We start from the raw sequence: 21055 nt of genomic DNA on the forward strand, positions 1-21055 counted from the left end.
GACAATCAGCAACGCAAATGAAATGGAAATTGAGATACAACGTCTGCAATGGGTCGCGGCGATAGGAAACGTTTCCATGACTCGCGGTTTTTTCGTCGGAGCGTTCGATTCGCGCGACCGTTCCCGAAGGGTAATAATGCGAGGCGTTTCCCAATTGAATCGAGCGACGAGCCAAGCCCTCGTTTCCCTCGGAACCGTAGCAGGAAGGAGCGCGCGGATCCGCTCGAGCGAGGATCTAGAGTCAACCTTGGCTGCGAGTTCCTATAAATACCAAAGAGGAATACGCGGTGTCGCTAGATGGCCGAGGTGCAATGCAGTTGCACAGGCTGCAACGTCCCCGAACAAGGCTGCGGTAAACGGTCTCGTCTCTCAGATAACACGTGCACCGCCTATCTTCTATCTCGCGTGTATCGAGCTTACATAAGGCATCGCGGTATTATGCCTTGTCAACGACAGCGGCGCACCGTGAAGCGATTAGTTGCGAAACTCCGCTCGGCCGCAGTGTATTCTCTCTCTCTGTCTCGTTCCACGTTACATCGATCTAAGGTTCGATGGAGGTTCCCCGCGGATCGGGGGCGACGATTCGACGAGCGCCGTTGAAGAAATGAAATTGGCTAACGGAGAGAGACGCGCGGAGGATTAAGATCGCGCCGCTCGAATGGATGCACGGTTCGCGATAAAGAACAGGGGAAGACTTCGACGTGCGCTATTCGAAAGGATTAAGATCGAGCCGCCACGCTCGGGTTTTCGTAGGCCGAGCGAAACGGAGGCGCGTTGTTCAGGTAGCCCGTGCGCAAACAACGAAGGATGTGCTACTTGCACTCGTGAAAGTGGAGCCATGCGAGGAAACTTTGCGGGCTCGTTACGATTAGGCCGGTGATTCATCGGTGTACTAGTTTTCGGATCGCGAGCGCGATACGCGGGACACACCGCGGCCGCTTATTACTCGATTACCAACCAGCCGGGAGAAACGACGACGAGGCGCGTCCATCATCCGAAAGGTTCCCGGCGAGGTCGTCTTCCGATCGGTTAAAGTTCACCGGTTCAGCCTTCGCCGAGCTATTGTCAGACCAAGACAAAAGGTGTTCCGCGGACAGAAACTGTCGCGCGCGCGTCGATAAGCGCGTAAATGTCGGGGGAACTCTTGTCGCTCTTGTTCCGGTGAAAATAATAAATGCGGCGCGCCACGTTGGAACTAATCGAGCTTAAATCCTCGAAACTTATCGAGCCGGAAGCCGTCGGAAGGTCGGCCGAACAGCTTTTTCAATTTATACATTCTGTCGTCACGGAACACACGAACCGCTGCGTCGCGCTACGCCACGCCACGCCGCGCCAAGCCGAGCCACGCCACGCCACGGCAACGTGCATGTACACATCCTGCTCGTACGAACGGTTCTTCGGCGATGTGGGTCAGCTCGTTTACACGACCGGCTCTTGGCTTATCTCGCCGCTAAGCTGCATACGTTTCGACAACTTTTACGAGCCGACCCTAGCGTAGGGCCAATCCTACGGAACTACGGACTCGCGGTGGTCGTCGCGGGCTCGGCAATCAAGATCGCCGCCCTATTTCACCTTTCCCCCTTTTCTCGAAATCGCTATCGTTATCCGCGGTGTAAAACAAGAATGTAACTGTTCCGTCGCTTACGCGGCAGAACTGAACTTCTCGCATGCTTCGCCGCGCTCGCGCTCGTCACAAATGGACCGTGGACTTGCCCGTGTGTTTACAGGCTGGCAAACAAGTTTTCGAGAATGAAAATTAAACGGATCGCGCCGGTGGCACTAGCGCGCGGGCTTCCTTACGACTAAAAATAGGAGAAAATCCGTCTCGATCGTTTTATTTTAGAGCAGCCCGCGCGCGTCAGCGGTCACGAGCGATGCATAAACGGAAAATTTCGAGCGGAACGCACGCAGTTTTCTTCGGGAACTACGGTTCACTTATGTAATTCGTAACGAGCGCTTCCTGTACGATAGGTTTCGAAACGCGGAACAAGGTGTACGGAGCGTTAGCGTTTTTCCTCGTGAACTTACGGTTCGCTCGCGCGGAGCTTACCGCTGCAACGTCGACGCGTTAGGCTCGGTTTACCGTTAAGCATTTCGGTCCAGCTAATTTCGATCGTGACTAGGATCGAGGATCGGAGTCGTAACGGTTTTCTCTCGAAATCGAAGCAAGTGCAACGGGGTTCCGCGTTTTCACTGTTACCGCATTGCGTACCGCTAATAACGTCCGCGTTGGTTCGCGACGAGGTTCAAATGAGATTCAAAGAGATCGACGATAATTCCTCGACGTCTTTGCTGCACGCGCGCGCGCGAGCTCGCGATCGTGTTTTGCGTAATACAGTTGAATCCTAGCCGAAGCGTTCGATCAATTTCACCGAGCGTTACTCGCTTTATCACCGAGAAAGTTTCGCTCGTGTCGCGCTTATCGAGACAGAGGAAACTTTCTGCGATCGAGTGATTATACGTGCGTACATATTTATGAGAAGGCACAAGACGCATAATCGGCACAGCCGATAATGAGCTTTTTATAACGACTCCGCGGCGTTACGCAAATTTAAGCTTGCAGCGGAACTTTGAATTCGAATCGGAGCTCGTCGTTGCACGTGCGCGCGATTCAAGGCGAATTCGAGCTCGCTCGGAGAATTGGACCGCGATGATGCAACCATCGGGAAGTAATTATCGGCAACCGACGGTCTCCTCGTCGTGTTCGGCGCTCCTGATGACATCGAATCATCGCTAAGAATCGTTTTTATCTAGAAGCAGTGACGCAAGCGGCGGCCTGGTGCAATCGCGAAAGCGATGCAGCTGATTGCCGTTAATTACAGTGGAAGATCGGTCGCTCTATGACGAAAAATTCTCTTCTCATGGCGGAGCCTCGCGAACGCTCCCGGAACGGAGAATCGCGAGCGGATCAGTTTCGCGTAAATGCAAATCGCTCGAGTGTTGCACAAGGTTAACCGTAGCGTGCGTACGCGCGCGATGACGAGGCCGAAAACGATGACGAGGAATTGAATCGCGCAATGAGACCGAAGGATTTAGAAGCTTGGAATAAATTCCCTCGGAACAATAATCGATTGTTTCATCGTAAAGTGGATTTCCGAGGAAGTACGATTCATCGAAGGTTCGTATTCCAATATTAACGACACGCTCGTTCTTTCCGCGACGAACCCTGTCAATTACGCGCGCTTCGCACCGCCTTCGATCTTCAACGAATCCAGTTGAATTTGAATCGTACTTGACGGTCCGTTGGGTTGGCCGGTAGCTCCGTGTTCGCGAGCGAGCAGAATTGATCGATTGGTCGAGTTGCGAACGAGTGCTCCACACTCGCGATATTTTCTTTCGTAATTGCCACGGTGCTCTCGACGCAGAAGTGTTGGGCCGCGCGTTGCGTGTGTCAGCACGTGTCTTTGATCGTGTTCAAAGTCTGACGCAACGAGCGCGAGCGAGCGAGCGCGGCGCGGCGCGCGGCCGCTGGAAACCACCAAAACCCGACGAAGACGGGAGCGTGTCTATCGATTCGTAAAAAAACTAACCCGTCCGCGACGGAAAGATAACCCTGGCGAGAGTGTTCCGCGCATATACACCGAGTCCCTCGTCTGGGACGCGGTTATTAAATCGCCGCTGGACGTTTCACGTGCGGCGCGGATGCGTCACGGAGCTTGACGCAATTTCGCCGCGTGGATTGGTAAGAAAACGGAGGCACGATCGCGCCACGACGACGAACGCCGAAGGGTCGACGATGCGAACGTGACCGCGATTTATACGGATCGTTGACAAATGTGTGAAACTTTAGACCCTTCGCGCTACGAAGTTCTCGCCATTGATCGTGTTAACCCTTTGCACTCCGAAGTTTTTCGCTAGAAATAGCTCAACATTTTCTGATAAGACGAAGACGATATTTTGTGAAACCAACTCGACGAGAAATTCACGTGAATTGACGGACGAAGCTATTTTACGTCAATATTTCTCAGATCGATGCATTATATGAAGTATAATGTTAAATATCAAATCGCTCGTATATAATATTAACCCTTTGCACTCCGAAGTTTTTCACTAGAAATAGTTCAACATTTTCTGATGAGACGAAGACGATATTTTGTGAAACCAACTCGACGAGAAATTCACGTGAATCAATGGACGAAGCTACTTTACGTCAATATTTCTCAGATCGATGCATTACATGAAGTATAATGTTAAATATCAAACTTTATAGCTTCACTGTAGGAAAGCAAGTGGTGACTCGATGATCACTTTGATTCGATATACTCAAATTATAAGTTATATTATATTAAATATATTAAGCTTTGTATAAAATGGATATATGAAATATTCGAATAAAATAGCTGTTCCTAGATTCCTGTAAGTTTCCTTATTGCTTTCAACGAACGTTGACTATCTTATCGGAAAACGTTAAATATTTCCAGTGGAAAATTTTCGAGTGCAAGGGGTTAAATAGAAATAGACGAATCAATCGGAACTATTTTATTCCAATGTTTCGCGTCTAATTACGGTTTGTAATACACGAGACTGAACATTGAATTTCATGTTTTGCCCGTATCAAAGGAAATTATAATTGTCGCCTCTGGCGAATGGTTAATGCCTAGTGTAGGAGAAGTTCCTCGGAATGAGATCAATTATGCTGGAGTGACAAGTCGAATTAATTCCGCTGGAGAATGAAAAGGTATTAACTAAAAAAGAAGAGTGCATACGTAATATATAAACCGTTCGCGTGCACTCGAATGCGTCATAGGCTTGTCCCGGCGATTGTTTCTCTCAACCCGTCGCGACAAAACGAGCCTAGAATCGATTCTATAGCGGCGAAGGCTGATCGTTCGTACGAATATCACGGGACACGAGAATCAACCGCAAAAAGAGGAGACGGGAATAGCGTTGTCCGCAACGACCGATGCTTCAAGGTGTGCGAAATGATTTAACGGTGCAAAGTAATCATTATATGTTTGGACGCTATAATGGCAGACATGCCAGACGGTATCGCGGATGGTATCGAAGTCCGATCTTTTCGAAACGGACCTCTAAACACTGGCGTTACGTGTTTGGACTCTGGAATAAATGCCTCCTTGTAATCTCCTCCCTTCCAGCGGCGTAGAAGAAATTACACGTGGCCATAATTATTTGTGATACCCTATTATATCAGCGGCGCTCTAGAAAGTGCATTAAAGCCGCACAAAGTAATCAACGGAAAGTAAAAGTTCCGTGTAAGTTCTACACGTGTTAACCCTTTGCACTCGAGAGGCGACTCTCGGTTAGCACTGGATTTTATGTAGAAAAATTGCGATAGTGTTTCTAATTAAACTTTGCATTGCTATGCGAAATGTTTAAACGAGATAGCTTCGTTTAACCCTTTGACGAATGTCGACATTTGGGGATGAAATTTTCATATTTCGAAAACTGAGTGTCAAACAGCCGATTTAATTGTTTGAACAGCACATACTTTCTCTAGTTTCTATTGTTTAAGCAATTGATGTATAATTGAACTTCATCTGGTGAAGCTTTCGTATTTAATTGTTTGAACAGCGAGAGATCAGCACATACTTTCCCTAGTTTCTATTGTTTAAGTAACTGATGTATAATTGAACTTCATCTGGTGAAGGTTTCGTATGTTTCTAAGAACCTTCGTCCGCAAAGGGTTAACTTATCTGTGAATTGTCGTTAAAATCCTTTCAAACGATATCGTCTGTATCTTGTTAGGAAATGTTGAATATTTCCAGTGGAAAACTTCCGAGTGCGAAGGGCTAACCGATAAAACCATTTAACCACTTGCGCTGGAAAGACGTGTCACGCGTGTCGAAACGTTTCTGTTCGAAAATTCTCAATTATATCTTTATAGATTAACAATCTTGTTGCATTCTGTATCAATGTAAAATAGATAAAAAAATTTATTGTGCCAGACTGCCAAATCTCCGAATTTACAGCGGAAGTGGTTACCATGTTAAATGCCATGTTAGTCACCGATGACCGACGCTTCTGAATCACTTGAAAACAATCATACAAGATAATCGATGTCGAATCGAAATGTTTAATAACTAAGTTGGTAATAGTCGCAAATAGTGAATAATTGTTGCTATTTCTTCTGCTGAAAAGGATAATTGTACAGAAAAATAGTCAAGATCTTCGTCACGCTTAACAATAGAATCACCAAGCAGTCAAGTTGACTTTCAAAAATTTGTAAAAACCCCAAAAGTGCATCTACCGAGACTCCCATCGCTCGAAACTTAATTTTCATATTACTGAAACAATTCCCTTCGAAGGATCTATTGTTTCCAACAATTATAATAATTTTCGAAGAATTTCGGGTGATTTCGACCCATCTGGTAGTTCCAGTGTCAACACATTGCGTACCGGTAGAGAAATCTCGTTTATATAAAGACACAGCTACAAACTTCGCAAATCACCACAGCATTGGAAAAATATAAAATTCAATTCGAATTCATTATCTATTTAAAGCAAACTTCTAAAATGTTCAATTCAATATTAAACCTCGTGTACTGTATCAACAGATAAAACATCGAAGTAAAACAGCTGTCTTCTAATTTACAGAAGACAATCAATTGTATCGCGAGAAATATCGTTAACATTCAGTCAGAGAGTAACGAATATTCTTAATGAAAGATACTGTCAAGTGCAAAGGGTTAAAACACATTACATAACAATACATCCGAGTTTCTGTATACACAGTGACATAAGTTGACCTCGGTGAAAATTTCCATCCGCAGTTCGGTTTCCCGAAAATCAGCCGGTACGCGTGAACGCGCGGAACCGATACTGATCCCGAGGAAACCCGATCGGTAGCGCGACATTTAAATTGGAAACGGTGCGTTGTTCGGAATAACGCGACCCGTTAAAGAGCCGAGTGGCCTTAAAGGGTTCTCTTCTCGCGGGGACAACGAGATCGGAACGAGAAGCTCCGGACGAGGCATATACGCGTGGCGGGGGACAAGATATACGCATTAAACCGAGCGTGCCGTCTCTCTCGGCCGATCCTTCTCTCGCGACAGAGTACACCTACGTGGAGATAGGCATATAGGTTCGTACGGGGACCGCGTTAACCCACACAGACGTCGGGCCAGGAAATCGCGCTCTATCATCTCCGCAGCGGTTACGGCGCTACCCTTCGAGGGTGGTGGAAGCGTAGGGAAAAGCACAAGGTACGCAATATGGTACCGTGATGCAGGTGAATAACATGGTGTCCCTTTGTGGCCACCGCACGGGAAACGGGTTATCCTTCGGGTAAAGACAGAAGCTTCCTCAAACTCTCTTCGAACGATCGTAATCATAACTAACATCTAAGTAAAAACCTGTCGAAAGTTTTCGGTATGGAAAACCGTTCGCAGGGCCGTAACTAGCAGCTCTGTATCTTATTATCCGTACCCTCGACTCGACTTTCTACCTGTCCCACTCGCCTACCTGAGGTCCCTGGCTTAAGGGCTAATATACGGAGCGAGTATACGTAGTTACGCTTCTGAGAGTTGACCCTTCGATGCCCACATACGTTTGGCACACTGACTTTAAACAGTCGTGGTGTACGTTCGCCGATGGTGCACACGTCCATGGTATAAAAGCCATGGACGCTGGATAGAAAGAGGAACAGAGAAAAGGGAGAGTGAGAGAGAGAAGGGACGAGAGAGAGGGGAGAGGAGAAGAAAAAGACAAAAGCAGCCGAACTTTCCTCTCGCCCCTCTCTTGTCAGCGGAGCGGAGGGACGAGTTGTCAACGAGATGAAATAGAATTCGAGAATAATTTGAATGTCTCACCGATTTGTAGTATCAAACGAGGTAGCACGATCCACCGAGCCTGGAGTCGTTCCCGTGGGTCAAATGATCCTGACTGACCCCATACTTTTCCCCGAACTATCGACGCGCTCCTGGACTCGTCCCTGCTCTGTCACGATCCGCTTCGAAACCCTTCCGCTGGTCGTCCTTTCCGCGTCGAAACCCCGACAAGAGAAGTTTGACGGGCACGAGCTGCGACAGCACAAGCACTCACGACCACCTCGAAGGTCTGTTGCCAACTGACCCAGCCAGTGACAGCTCTCTGCGGGACAGCACGGCTGCCAATGCTCGCCCGAGAAAGACACTGCGTGGCTCCCTCTTACAATGTTGCACAAAGGTCTACTCTGGATCGACTTATGCCCCTCGACATCGAATCCGACGCGATTTTACGTCGTGATCACGAGTATCGCCGACTCCCTTGCCCTTGCCATTGCTGACCACAGCTTGCCGATTGTCAAGGAACAGAATCGAGGATTTAGCGATAAGAAAATGATGTGGTTCGCAGTAGAGGGAATAAAAGAACGGGCGACAAAGAACGAAGGAAACGAATTGTCAAGCTTCCTCGACGCTTTGTAAACGGTGGATAATGTAATTAAAGATTTAGGGAATTGGAGAATTTGATGATTTCAGTGTATTCGTTGTGTACGAGGATAATGCGAGCACGGAGAGTCGAGGGTACGCGAAATGGAAGGAACGAAAACGGCACGGGGCGAAGGGATTTTTCGTTGGAAGGTTGTCGGCACTGGCGATCATATGGCAATCAGCTGTAATTCACGTTTCGTCAATGGACGCGTGTTTTGCGGCTGAATTCAGAAATCGGTGCACGGGAGGATCGGGCAGCGTGCGACGTTCGCGACGTATTTGTCGGGTTTATCGGACCGCATGATTTTTTCAGTAAACTTTGCGCAACACGCACCGATCGGATTCGCGGCAGACTGAATCGTCGCGACACTCGAAATCGTCGGAGTATTTTCGCGTCAAGGTTAATTGATGTAACGGTTTCGTTATTCAACGGTTAAATGAGAACAAGTCTTAAGCAATCGGAAAACTCGAATCTTGTAATGATTTAGGGGCCGCGATCCGGTTGGTCGTGTTGGGTGACGCCGCGTTGCGAGTCTTGAAAGAACACGTTGGTTTCGTCTGATTTTTTAACACTCTTTTATTGCTATCACATCCGCCGCTTCAACGATCACGGTACAAACAGACGAACCCCGAGCGTCCGGGGGTCCCTCTTCGATCGCCGCGTCGAACGGAGAGACGTAGATGCCTATTAAATGCGTGTACTACTGTGATTTGATACATGATCATTTTATTTACAAGTGGTTTACCATATCTCGATGACGAGAACACCGTTCGGGCGTTCTTTGGTCGACACGTTAGTTAGTTATATCAAAAATCATGGTCTCGATAAAAAACACATTGCGCACGGGGCGTGCGGTTGTTGTCAGTCTTAAGTACATCATTTTTTGCCTGATTTCTTTATGCCGCCCGTGACCAGGGGCCCTCTTTGGCTCGCCTTTTTCGCGGCCTCCTGGAGAGCTTTCTGCTGTTCCTTTTGCTTTTGCTTGAACGCTAAGTCGTCGTCGTCCAAATGCTTTGGTTCCTTTTTCGGCGCCTTCAGAGGCTTTTTCTTGCCACCGTCGCGACCAGACATTCTGAAAGAACATCCCTCACTTTACGCGATATCTACGAGCCAAACGTCACACGTCCGTTGCTGTTCGAACGATTTGTACTCGAGTTAAAGCGTTCATTCGAACACGTTCGAATTCAACCTCCGCCGGAAAAGTCAACGGTTCTCGGAGACATAACCTACAAATGCATTGTCACATACGAAACTGACAATTACTCAGACTAAAGCGAATTAATGCACGCGGTTAGTCGAACGGAATAACGAGACGTGTTACACAACCGAAATGATTGAATATTGATTAAAGAACCCCAATCTCTAGTAGAAATCCGCGCATGGAAGACAATTCACGTGGGTTACTGGCACTCAGTACTTACGATAATTGATATGGAAAAAGTATGGATAGACTGTTACCTTGTGGGTTACTAACAAGTGGAATGCAATTGTCAGTCAACTTTCAAAATATCGTATTTTAAATCTTAATATTTTCAACGTACTGCTTCCACAGGACGAGCGACGAGCTGTGTTGTTCCACATTCAACTGCGGCATTCAACACAGTGCTGCCATCGACCAAAAGTTTGGTAACTTGATGTCCAGTACCGTACTCGTATCTACAGACGTTGCATCATCGACGAGGGACAAGACGGACTATGTATCTAAAATTAACTCACAAACTTAAGAATAACTACATAATGATTTATTTTTTTATTTTGCATATTATGTAATCATCTTGCGGCAAGAATGATCCGTTTCTGAAAATCTACGCTTTCGACTGGTAGCGACATCCGTGGCAAAACACTCAAACTGGTAGACAGCGAAGTTTGCGCGTTTCATAGAAGATGGCGCCACAGTCACTCCGCGTGAACACCCACATCGGTAACATTTGTCTACCGGTTTAAGCGTTTTACCACGGATGTCACTACTAGTCAAAAGTATTAATTTTTGAATGTTTAATTTTTAACATACATTATACAGTATGCACAGAATGACAATAATTATTCATCGTATTGGAAAGATTATATACTACACTGAAATGCAAAAAGAAATTTTCCATGATTAATGTTTTCTTTCTTGAATTTTAGACTAACTTGAAAAACACTTGTTTATATTAAACTATATATGGTTTAATTATACACATCCCAAAAGTGTAGGAGAATTGAAGCTTCATCCGTTTCATAGTCTCCCGCTAACAACTTGTTACATGGACATTTTTATTTGTCTTGTATAGTAATTGCACATGGCGTTGAAGGACTTTCCAGGTTGCGCTGCCATGGGCGCCGTTCAAATTAAACCGTTGTCACATGCTTCGTCACACGTAACACCCGTCAATGTGAGTTGGTCGAATATCTTCTGATAGCTGAACGTTGTGTTCTCGTTCAGAGAATGCATTTACATCTAAATTTAATCGCTGCTGCCTGCGAAGGCATGGGAATCGGCGTGAACGGGTCCTTACCATGGAAATTGAAGTAAGCTGACTTGTGATTTTAAATTTTCTCTCAAACCTTTCCTTTCGCACGTGATTAATCCACTTGTTTCACTGTGATATAGAAGCGAAATGGCCTTCTTCACGCACATGACGTCGAAAACGACAGACCGATGTAAAAAAAACGTTGTTCTGATGGGACGAAGGACGTGGGAGTGCATACCGACTAAATACAGGCCGTTACAAAATCGTGTAAACATGGTCCTGACATCGCAGTTTTTGTAATACTAATTGTTTTTCCGCGTAGAAGGAATATTCGAGGAAATGACATTTTACATTAACACCGTACAAAAATTACGTAGGAACGTCGGGGACAGTGCGATCCTTTGCAAAAGTATACCGCACGCGATCGAGATTATCTCGCAGCCTCCGCTAAAGGATCAGATCGAAAGTATATGGGTAATCGGCGGCAGCTCCGTGTACAAAGTGCGTATCGCGAGTCGAAATCGTGCGGAATTTTCCGATCGCGATTTACTTCTGCCTTTCACTTGCAGGCTGCAATGGAATCTCCTTACTTTCATCGGTTATACTTAACACGAGTAAGAAAGCATTTCGAGTGTGACACCTTCTTCCCGACGATTCCTAACGACATTGTCTTGAAGCAGTAAGTTTTACAATGTTCGACGACTGATTTATTCGTAAGGTATCGCTTAACCAGTTAATTGTGACGAGTATACACGTGATCGTAAAGCTTGACGAAATACTAATTCATTCAGCGATGAATTCTTTATTTTTTCACATAAACATGTAATTCTTTGTTTCGCTTTGATCTTAAATATACTCTACGTGCATTCGTCCTGCGTTCGATAAGTACACGCTCAATTCTTTGATCTTATTGCGCGCAGAATGAGAGGTTTTCCCAACTAAATTCCACAGTTAACTGGTTAACTCTAGGTTTACGGAACGCGTCAATTCGACGCAGATTGAATTTTATAAACATTATTTGGTAAATGTTTCAATCGGTTCTCGTTGATCCAATTACACGAATACGAATCCTGATTGTCTGTTTCTACATCTACAATTTCCAGAATCTAAATGAACGAATATCAACTTCCCCGGGAATAATAGAATAAACTGTACAATAAATGCCCGTAAACCTAGTGTTAAATATGTTTACTGGTTTTCAGAGATACAGATGTTCCTCAAGGCGTACAAGAAGAGAACGGTATTCAGTTCGTGTACGAAGTATACGAGAAAAAGTAAGCGGATTTCAATGGATGCAAAATACTTCAGATTTTATACTGTTTATATTTTGGAATAAAAGTATTTTTCTCAAAGTCTCATCTTCGATTAGTATTTTATTAACCAGAACCTGTACGCTTTGGAATAAAATGGTACAATCGCCATAAACGTTTGATCAGTCGCGGTAAAATTTAGTTAACCAGGTGGCCATTGCATCTGGCGACCGCCGAGGACATGCAGATGCAAATGATAGACCGACTGTGCGCCCTGTTTCCCGTCGTTAATGACCAAACGAAAACCGTCGTTGAGGCCTTGCTCCTTGGCGACCTTGCGAGCGACTATCATCAAATGACCCAGAAGTGCTTCGTCCTCGTCCTCGGCCTTGGAAAGTTGAGGAATCGGTTTTCGTGGTATCACCAGGAAATGCACTGGCGCTTGACCGTTGATGTCTTGAAATGCAACACACTAATACATAATAAAATCAATTTTATGCGATGGATTACATAGCCGCATTATCAACGGCGCAATAAGTGATGTAAGAGGATAATGATTATTGATATTGCTTGAGGGAATTCACACAGTCGCGTAATTATGCGTATTCTACAAAAAGTTTACGATTAAAAGTAGTAGTTACGACCTGAGTAAAAACTATAGTTTCAATAAATACAGTACATTTTTCAAAGTGAACTTATGAGATAAATTAACTTTGAAAAAGTTGGTGAAAGGTATAAAATAAATTTTGCTTCATTGAAAGTATGATGAAAGTTTCAAAATTAAAAAATCTTCCTACCATTGCTGTCTATGCGTCAGCACATAAAAATCAATATTTATATAAAATAGATTTTTATGTCAATCAGTATTTATATAAAATAGACAGTCCAATGATCATTGCACGATTGTAACGTGCCGGCAAATAACCTAGTATCGATGTTTACAAGGAAAATGGAAGGTGTACGTTTTGCAAGCTGCCATATCTTAAGCTGTTTCCGTGAGCTTACCTTATCATCCTCGTAAATGAAATTACATGGGATTTCTTTACGCAGTATCTTCCCAAAAATAGTGTCACCGCTAGGAGCAGCGGTTTGTGCTTTTTCCACCTCGGTCGCCATTTTTCTCCAGCATGGACTGTGATGCACGAGATTGCCGTTCAGGCACGCTATTCTTTTGGACGAAGTTAGTGCAAAATTTAGAAGGAATTTCATATTGAGTGTCCTGAATGTTTTTCACACTGTAATATCCATGACTAAACATAAGATTCTTAATGACTGATTAAATCTACGATTACGTGTGGTGCAATGTACAGAAGCCAATGGCGGAGACAAGATGGCGGGTCGTTTAAACGACGTACGAACTCTGTTCTTATTCCTTTTTAGGTTAGTTCGCGAAGATGTACATCGAACGAACGAATTGCATCGAATAAAATAATCAATATATAAAACTATAAAAAATCTTTATTTTATTGTACAGTCTTTTTTTAAACGTCTTCCACATTTCCTTACAAACTGCATGCTAAAGTGTATATAAATATTATTAGCAAAGGTTTATACATCGTACGAAACGTAACGTTACAACACTGAACGCTGTTAACCGTTTGTATTACATACATATGGCAGTGTACTTTCTGGTTTCATACGCGAATGATCCTAGGTATTCCTCCAACGGATCTGAACGGGTCTGGATAGACCCCAGTCTTACGAGAACAATGTTATTTAATGGTACACTTATCTCATAAGTTTAATATAGAAAATTAAGGCATAGGGTTCGAATGTTTCGTGCGAATTTAACGAGGTTCGCCCGTTTAATCGTGAGACAAATGATTTTGCAATCGCGGATTCTACGCGCTGGAAACTACGTTTCTGTGAAAAATAAAAGTGGGTAACGCAATACTTTTCGCGGGAACAAATCGAACCGAGGTACTACTTAACTCTAAATAAATAACGTATCGCTAACGCTACAACTAAATAAACTAACGATGGAAATTCTACGGCTATTCGAATAGAACGAGGAGAAGCATTGTTCACCGTCAGAGTAACGACTGAATACAATGAAATTACGATCGATGCGTGTATGAATTAAATATGATGACGGTTTTATAAACAGCAACAAAAGTATTTTGCAATTTTAATCCCTTAAACGAGAACGGAATATTCACGAGCTCTGTTCTAATTAGAAAGATATCCGTACTGTGCTTTATACTCGAAACAGATTATATTACTCCATTGTGCGGGAACGAAGAAAGTAACTGTAACGTTTCTCTTTATCCATAATCGGTACTATACGATATACTCGATGTATACGGGAATCTAATAAAAACACACGCGAGAAACAATCATCACGAGCTATCTTCAGCGAAATACCTGTGTCTGAGTGCCTGGGCTGCAGTCAATCGAATGTGCGGATCAAACGTGAGTAGACTCTTAATTAAATCTAAACCATCTTCGTTGAGATCAGGTATTATTTCTGCTAAAGGCTTCGGTTGCCTGTAAGGGAATGCAGTCCAACTAAGCGACACGTTCTCAGGCCACTCGTCTTGCGATGGAGTACCTATTACTCTGCAGAATGATAACAAAGCACGTTGTTTACTTCAAACACACTTTCCAAAAGGTAAACGCGAATAATCGTGTCAATCGACTTACTGAAAAATCCTATCGAGCTGATCGCCCTCACTCGTACCCGGGAACAACGGTTGCAAGCGGCTCAATTCAGCTAATATGCAGCCTACGGACCAAATATCCACGGGAGTCGCATAGGAGCATCCCAGGAGTACTTCAGGTGCACGGTACCACTGCGTCACGACCTGAATAAATAACAAATTCGATAATTTCCTTCGCAGGGATACAATATGGTAGACAGTAGATTATTTTGCGGCTAACGCACCACGGAAGTCAGTCTCATTTCGAAGTCGTAGGTCTTTGCCAAGCCGAAATCTGCGATCTTTATCCTCCCCTCCCTGGACACCAGCAGATTCTGCGGCTTCAAGTCCCTGTGTATGATCCTGTGACTGTGTAAAAATTCGACACCCCTGAGTATCTCCTTCGACATCTGCTTTACCAGTTCAGGCGGGATACCTGGCCGTGGACACGAGGACATGTAGGATGCGAGATCCCGTTCAACGTGCTCGAACACCAGCCACAACGTGAGTCCCCGGTTCAGCCTCTCCGATCTCCCGTCAGCGGAGGGCAAATGCAGATAATTCCCTTGGCAAACGTCCAACAATCGTACCTGCGCACACGACACAAAACAGGATAAGGATCGAATCGTTCAGAAAGATACAAAGTTACTTGCGCTGGAAATGAATTTAGAGATTCGACAGTCCCGCGCGAAGAATTTTGTTTTCGCCTATTTTACGCAGATGTGCACAATTTCGTTAATCATTTTGTATAGAGCGATACATTTCGAAACAATCCAATACGCGTAATGCAACAAGATTATCAATGTGTAAAAGATATCGTTGACCATTTTGAAGCAGAAACGCGCGTGGCACGTCTTTCCAGCGCAAGAGGTTAATCTCAGAAGACACAGAGCAGAGACAAAGAAGAATTAAGATGAGACGAGGGAGGAATCATCAATAAAGAGTATCTCACAATGTGCGGATGCTCGAATCTCTCGAGCTGTTTCAACGTAGCGATTTCCCTCAAGGTAGAGGTGGGCAGTCCATCTTCTGTAAGAGGTACCCTAACTTTTTTAAGCGCGACAACCTGGCCGGTGTTCAAGTCCTTGGCTTTGTAAACGGTACCGTAGGCACCGTTACCGATCAGGGAAAGTTCCTGATACAACGCGTCCCCGCCCCGCAGAGAAGTCTGAGTCTGCACTTCGCTATCGGTGTCCGACTTCCTGCTGCAGCTGCCAGAGTGCTCCTGCTGGCCGTACTTCATCTGCACGATCGTCTCGAAGCTGCCGAAGTGTCCCTCCTTCGACGAGCCGGGTGTCACTTTAGCCGGACCCTCTAAACCGCCCTGGATCAGTTGTTTCGTGCTGTCCAGAGATTCCTCGCTGATCTCGAACGGACTCGTACCCGCGGGGATCAGTTCCACGGTTTTCTCGGACAGGGAGGCCGCTACGGAGCTGGCCAACTTCTCGACGCTCTCGAGTTCCTCGGCGGTCACCTCGTGCTCCTTCTCGGAGGTATCGCCGATCGAGACCTCGGAGAACTTGGACTTCTTCGGAGGCGTCGGCGACGACAGGTCAGGTCCGAGCTCGGAGCTCGGACGTCGGGACGTTCCGGCCATCACAACATGTCGGCTTCTACCTGGAACGAAGAGACCAGTGTTATCTTCCACCGTGTTCATCATTTTCCGTTTATTAATTCGCGAGGATCTTTCGCCCGTGTTACTCCGTCGATTTTCCGTGCGATCGCGATGGAACCTGGGAAAGACAGCCGGCTCGAGCAATTACCTACGCGGAGTCTAGATGGGATCACGAACCGAGAGACAATTGCGATCGAATATTAACACACTCGTCGGGAAGTATCCTCGCGGCGAACGAAATAAAGGTGAGTTCGGTGGTTTCATTAAAATTTACGCGAACGATTCCGCTGCATCGTCCGCTGCGCGACATCTGCACCGACACCTGCGTTCGTATAATGGCGCTGCTTGGTCGTAGGCTTCCCGGAATATCTTGTAAATGCGAGAACGGCCCCATTGTACAGCCCTAACGGGGTTCTTGCCCTTTGTTTTCTTCGACGCGGCACTGGCCGTCGTCGACTCAGCCGAAAATCGTGCTACCTGGCCGAGTACAAGTCAGCAGAATTCCCCACTGAAAAACCTTCGGCATACACGACCATTTTCCTGTAGTTATCGAACGGGATCTCCGACTCGATAAATGTTTCGTTTGAAAACGTTTCCGGCGGAGTACAATTCGATGCAGCTAATCGATATAATTATTATTAATTCACGGGATTAGCACATCGGTAGAAATACTTATATACAAAAATTCGAAGTAGACGATATGTAGCCGTCTTATAGCTTCGAATCGAGATGTTACCTCGAAAATGTGGATATCGCCGATGAACGTGGCGCAAAGGTAGCTGGAATGCCAATGCGAAGTGACTGAGCGTAGAAGAAAACAAGTACACCTCTTGCCTGTGTACATACGGTGGTTAAACGTCACGCCGCCAACAACAAAGTTGAATGAAGAAGTCCGTCGATAATGCCGAGTTGCGTGACGAGATACGAAGACCTAGTTCTCGTCCGTAGCGCACGTTACGAGCGAAGAGAGTGTCGTGCAAGAGGGCCGAAGGGCCGTGAATAGGCGAACCACCGGGTTTCGTAATATTTACATAGGCCAACAAGGGTGTAATGGAACAAGCGATGTTATCGCCTCGAGATTTATAACCTTTATCGCTCGGCCGTGCATTCCACCGTCAATTTCCCTCCTCCCGGAAGCTTTTTTATCGCGCGGGACCGTTCTTGAATGAAGTTTTCGTTTATATAACGATAGGCGAGCCTGTTCTGTGCTCCTTTTTTTCACGCTCTGAAAATTGTCATAAGCGCCGTTGTCGCGTCATCGCCGAGAAGAAAGCGGGCCAGTCGGCTCGACACTTTGATTAAATTCTTTTATCAACTTCCTTTTGTGATAAACTCGACTGAAAAAGTGAACGGCCACGAAGGAACGAGCGTTACATCATTGGAAGACGATCGTCGAGTAAAATAACCGGGCTCTTCGAGTCGACGTTCGCCGGCGAGCTTCGCGGATCGGCAACTTCGTACGCGTTCCCACGTAATGTTATCTCGAAGAACAGCTTCTCGGAAGGATCGCGGGTCCCTCGAAGTACCATTTGCACGAAGGGAACATGCAGTGGCTGCGGAACGAGCCGGCAAACTACATTCCGCGAAGGTACGGCTGAAACTTCAGCCTTGAACTTCGCGCGCAGGGAATAGTATGCGGACTTGGCGAACTTTTCCGGTAATTAACGAAAGAAAATCAGTGGAACGATAGCGCGGAGAATGCGTCCCGAGTGGTTCAAGGCTTCGCCGATAAGAAACTCGACGACGGGAGGAAGTGCGAAGACAAATACCAGCCGAGGCGAGAATTGAACTTTCTACTATACAATTACGGAAGCCGAAGTCGGCCGGACGCCTCGACGATACGCGGGCCTAGATTTCAGTGCTCCTATCTGCGAAGCTGACGTCTGATTTCCCGAAACGTCTGAATCGTTACAAGCACGATTACCCTCTCTCTTTGGTGCGATCGACCGCGTTACACGTGTTACCACTGTTTACGGACTACGTGGCACGGAACGATAAAGGTTCCCGCGTGTCAATCACGCGTCGACCCGATCGCAACTTAATCGTCGCCCATTTAAACGGAATACCGAGCAACGAGTCGCGTATGAATGAACCGATTCTCGTAAACGCGACCGCCCCACTTACCAGCCGACCACTACCGCCGTTAGAATTTCTCGACTGTCGGCCGCAGGATCGGCAACCTGTTCATCGTTCGATTTCCTCGAGCGTCGGCTCGCGCGTAACCGAACCGATCCGAAGGGGTCGGATAAACACGATGAAGATTTATCGCGAGACGCCTGCAGGCGAGATCGTAAGTTACTCTTAATGTCGTGACGCAAGGGAATGCAAGAGGAGTCGATGTAAACAGAGATAGAGCGTGAAATACCTGGCGTTGCTCGAATGATCGAAGAATCGGGAATTAAGGGGGAGGGGAGTCGGGGAGCGGTGTACATGTATAGCTCGCCGAAGGAACGAGCCGACGTTTCGGTTAGACAGGAAGCAACACGTAGACGGGCCGAGTAAACAAGAAGGCGCCGGTGGATTTAGGATTATTCATGGGGTTGACACTGCTATCTGGCCGGGGTCTTTCACACGAGACGGAACACTTAAACCCGGCCCTCCCCCATTCACTTCCACTCGTAAACTGTGAGACCGAACGAAGGTCCCGACGAACCACACGGGAATTACGGTGGCGCGCACGATCGATCCGGAATTTACGATTCGCGCCGAGATGAATGGAGAGCCGCTGGCCGGAACGGTTTCGCGGAAAAGCGGCGGCCGATTACCTGATGGAGCACGGACGCGATTATTGATTTATCTTTTCGCGGTGACTAATCGACTAGCCGGCCGCGTTCCACGCATGGCCATTCGAAAGTTTCGCGTGGTCGGCGACGCGTCAAATCGTTTCACCGTTCGAACGACGCGCTCTCGATTTTTCCTCTTACCGCCAAGCTCGTCTTTTCAATCGGAAGTTCGAAATTCTCATCGATTTCTCCGCGAGTAATTCTACCGGAGATCGCTGTCAATCGAGATCTCCATCCGATAATTACGCGCAAGAAACGAACCGCGATCCGATCGTATCGATTTCGAGGAATCACGTGCTCGACCACGTGGTCGCCGACGACGTTCCCTACGCGCGCAGTTCGTAAACAAGAGAGAAGTGCAGGGGGACCCACCCCCGCCGGCGAGTGGTAGACTCTTGTCTTATCTTCACGTGTCGCGACATTCCAGGTTCTCACGTTCCACGAGATACGCTGCCTTTACGTGACCGGCGTTCTCACGAAAACTCCTCGGGGAACCGAGGGGTCGAATATCGACGAAGGGTAGCGTCGATCGAAACCGGCGCTCTTTTCGAAAACCTCCATGCCTCTTACCTCTACGAACGGACACGAACTATACGGAAACAAACGAGTCTCGCGTTTCGAGGTCCGTCATCGGAATCGAAACGAAGATCGCCGGTGTTTGTCTTTTAGCACGGAGGACGGAAAAACGAGAGCAACAAGTGCCGCGTATCGTCGGCATACGCGGCCGGGCGTCGGGTAGCGGGAAAGTGCGTAGTTTTCCGATTGAAACGCGGCGCCGCGTCTCGCCGGAGAAAGGTGACGCGCGTCCTTGCCGCGGGTTCGTCCGAAATGTGTACTGGCCGGTCCGGTGAGAGCCCGGTCTCTTCACTTACCCAGCCGGCTAGGTGCTGACCTCCCACGAGAGAAGCTCGGAGCGACGGGTAGCCAGACGGAGGAGGCAGCCGGGCAGCAGCCAGCGATGCGCCAGGGCACAAAAACAGAAGTGGCTGCTAGGTTCCACGTGCCGGAAGCGGTATCGGCCGAAGAACGTCTCGGGGTTCCCGGTGCCCTAGGAGTCGACGCGGCGCGGCGCGATGCGCGGATGCGGGACCGTCGCGTCGCTTTCCACGCGACGAAGCAGGACACACGAGCACGAGACACTGGTACGGCGGCCGGTAGCGCGAGTAGCTCGCCGCAGCGGGAAAAAGGGAGAAAGAGAGAGGGAAGGAGGAAAGAGAGGAAAGAGAGGAACAGAGAACAGGGTCGACCACTCGCGAGCGTAACCCAACGGCGACTCGACGAATCGTTGTGCAGCCGGAGCGCGAACGTGCCGCTCGAAAACACGATCGTAAGCGGACTGCACTGTGGACCGACCTGAAAAGTACTGACACGAGCGACGGACACGCATACGGGCAGAGTCAGTCGTTGCCGAGCCCTCGAGGAACCGTACACAGGCAAACCGAACGTGCCTGGCTCTCGAGGGGACTTCGATCGAGCCGCGTTCGCATCGACCGCTACCGACAGCTGCCACTGGCCCTTCCAACACACTCCTGCCGCCTCGCCACGATCGGCTTATCCGCATGCACCCGGAGAGGGAGGACAGAGAGAAGTCCGGTAGAAACGAGAGAACGATAACCGACGCGACGCGACGCCAGGCGACGCGGCGCGGCGCGGCGCGTCCGCCGCCAGGATGCACCCGACACGCGGCGCGACGCCCAGCCCACGAATTTACTCACTGACAGGACTACCGTCCCTCTTCGATTTATATCGCTTCCCCGAGCACCGACGAAGTCTTACAAATCGCGCCGGACGTTCCAGGAAACGTGTCACGTTTCGAGCGCGATGCCCGTGCGCGAGGGAATACTCACGCGGTACTCCTGACGTGATTCACGCGGTACTCCTGACACTCCTCTCATGATGCATAGAAACTGACTCTCGGTGATCTATCCGCTTCTAAGAATCTATT

The 21055-nt window shown here is 47.3% G+C and overlaps 5 protein-coding genes across 15 annotated transcripts in view; 1 reads left to right on the forward strand and 4 right to left on the reverse strand.

The window, feature by feature from the left end:
- Positions 1-8785, reverse strand: part of atos (atos homolog atossa) — a 37321-nt gene extending 28536 nt beyond the window's left edge. The window contains exon 1 of one of the 2 annotated variants that reach the window (XM_031976473.2): positions 7770-8785. The gene's annotated coding sequence lies outside the window, so the exon portion shown is untranslated. The remainder of the gene's footprint in view (positions 1-7769) is intronic. The other variant, XM_031976472.2, reaches the window with a different exon arrangement.
- A 136-nt stretch (positions 8786-8921) lies between these two features.
- On the reverse strand, positions 8922-10067 carry LOC116426874 (translation machinery-associated protein 7 homolog). 2 transcript variants are annotated; one of them, XM_031976497.2, is made up of 2 exons: positions 9912-10067; positions 8922-9442 (listed from the first exon to the last, which is right to left on the reverse strand). In XM_031976497.2, the coding sequence occupies exons 1-2, from the start codon at positions 9962-9964 to the stop codon at positions 9247-9249; spliced, it is 249 nt and encodes an 82-aa protein (XP_031832357.1). In that variant the 5' UTR covers positions 9965-10067; the 3' UTR covers positions 8922-9246. The 2 variants fall into 2 exon arrangements, with proteins under 2 accessions (XP_031832357.1, XP_031832358.1); XM_031976498.2 differs by having other exon boundaries at positions 9829-9997.
- Positions 10068-10650: 583 nt separating this feature from the next.
- Positions 10651-12181, forward strand: Dhfr (dihydrofolate reductase). Its single transcript, XM_031976491.2, has 5 exons — positions 10651-10881; positions 10964-11119; positions 11201-11324; positions 11393-11502; positions 12026-12181. Exons 1-5 carry the CDS (start codon positions 10799-10801, stop codon positions 12099-12101), a joined length of 549 nt encoding a protein of 182 aa, XP_031832351.1. The 5' UTR covers positions 10651-10798; the 3' UTR covers positions 12102-12181.
- On the reverse strand, positions 12179-13397 carry HINT1 (histidine triad nucleotide binding protein 1). Its single transcript, XM_031976492.2, has 2 exons — positions 13079-13397; positions 12179-12545 (listed from the first exon to the last, which is right to left on the reverse strand). Exons 1-2 carry the CDS (start codon positions 13280-13282, stop codon positions 12276-12278), a joined length of 474 nt encoding a protein of 157 aa, XP_031832352.1. The 5' UTR covers positions 13283-13397; the 3' UTR covers positions 12179-12275.
- A 116-nt stretch (positions 13398-13513) lies between these two features.
- The window catches only part of LOC116426869 (Cyclin-dependent kinase 4), a 29504-nt gene continuing 21962 nt past the window's right edge, over positions 13514-21055 (reverse strand). For 2 of the 9 annotated variants that reach the window (XM_031976483.2, XM_031976481.2), the window contains exons 2-5: positions 15665-16329; positions 14958-15302; positions 14717-14877; positions 13514-14632 (exon numbers count right to left, since the gene is read on the reverse strand). In XM_031976483.2, coding sequence (XP_031832343.1) covers positions 14413-14632; positions 14717-14877; positions 14958-15302; positions 15665-16309 — 1371 coding nt within the window. In that variant the 5' untranslated portion in view covers positions 16310-16329 and the 3' untranslated portion in view covers positions 13514-14412. Of the gene's footprint in view, positions 14633-14716; positions 14878-14957; positions 15303-15664; positions 16330-17063; positions 17890-18251; positions 18263-18451; positions 18622-18692; positions 19291-19982; positions 20656-21055 lie in introns of those variants that run through there. The other 7 variants (XM_076373966.1, XM_031976489.2, XM_031976482.2 and 4 more) reach the window with 7 other exon arrangements.

Source organism: Nomia melanderi, chromosome 1 (genome assembly GCF_051020985.1).
Source record: "Nomia melanderi isolate GNS246 chromosome 1, iyNomMela1, whole genome shotgun sequence".
NCBI lineage: Eukaryota > Metazoa > Arthropoda > Insecta > Hymenoptera > Halictidae > Nomia > Nomia melanderi.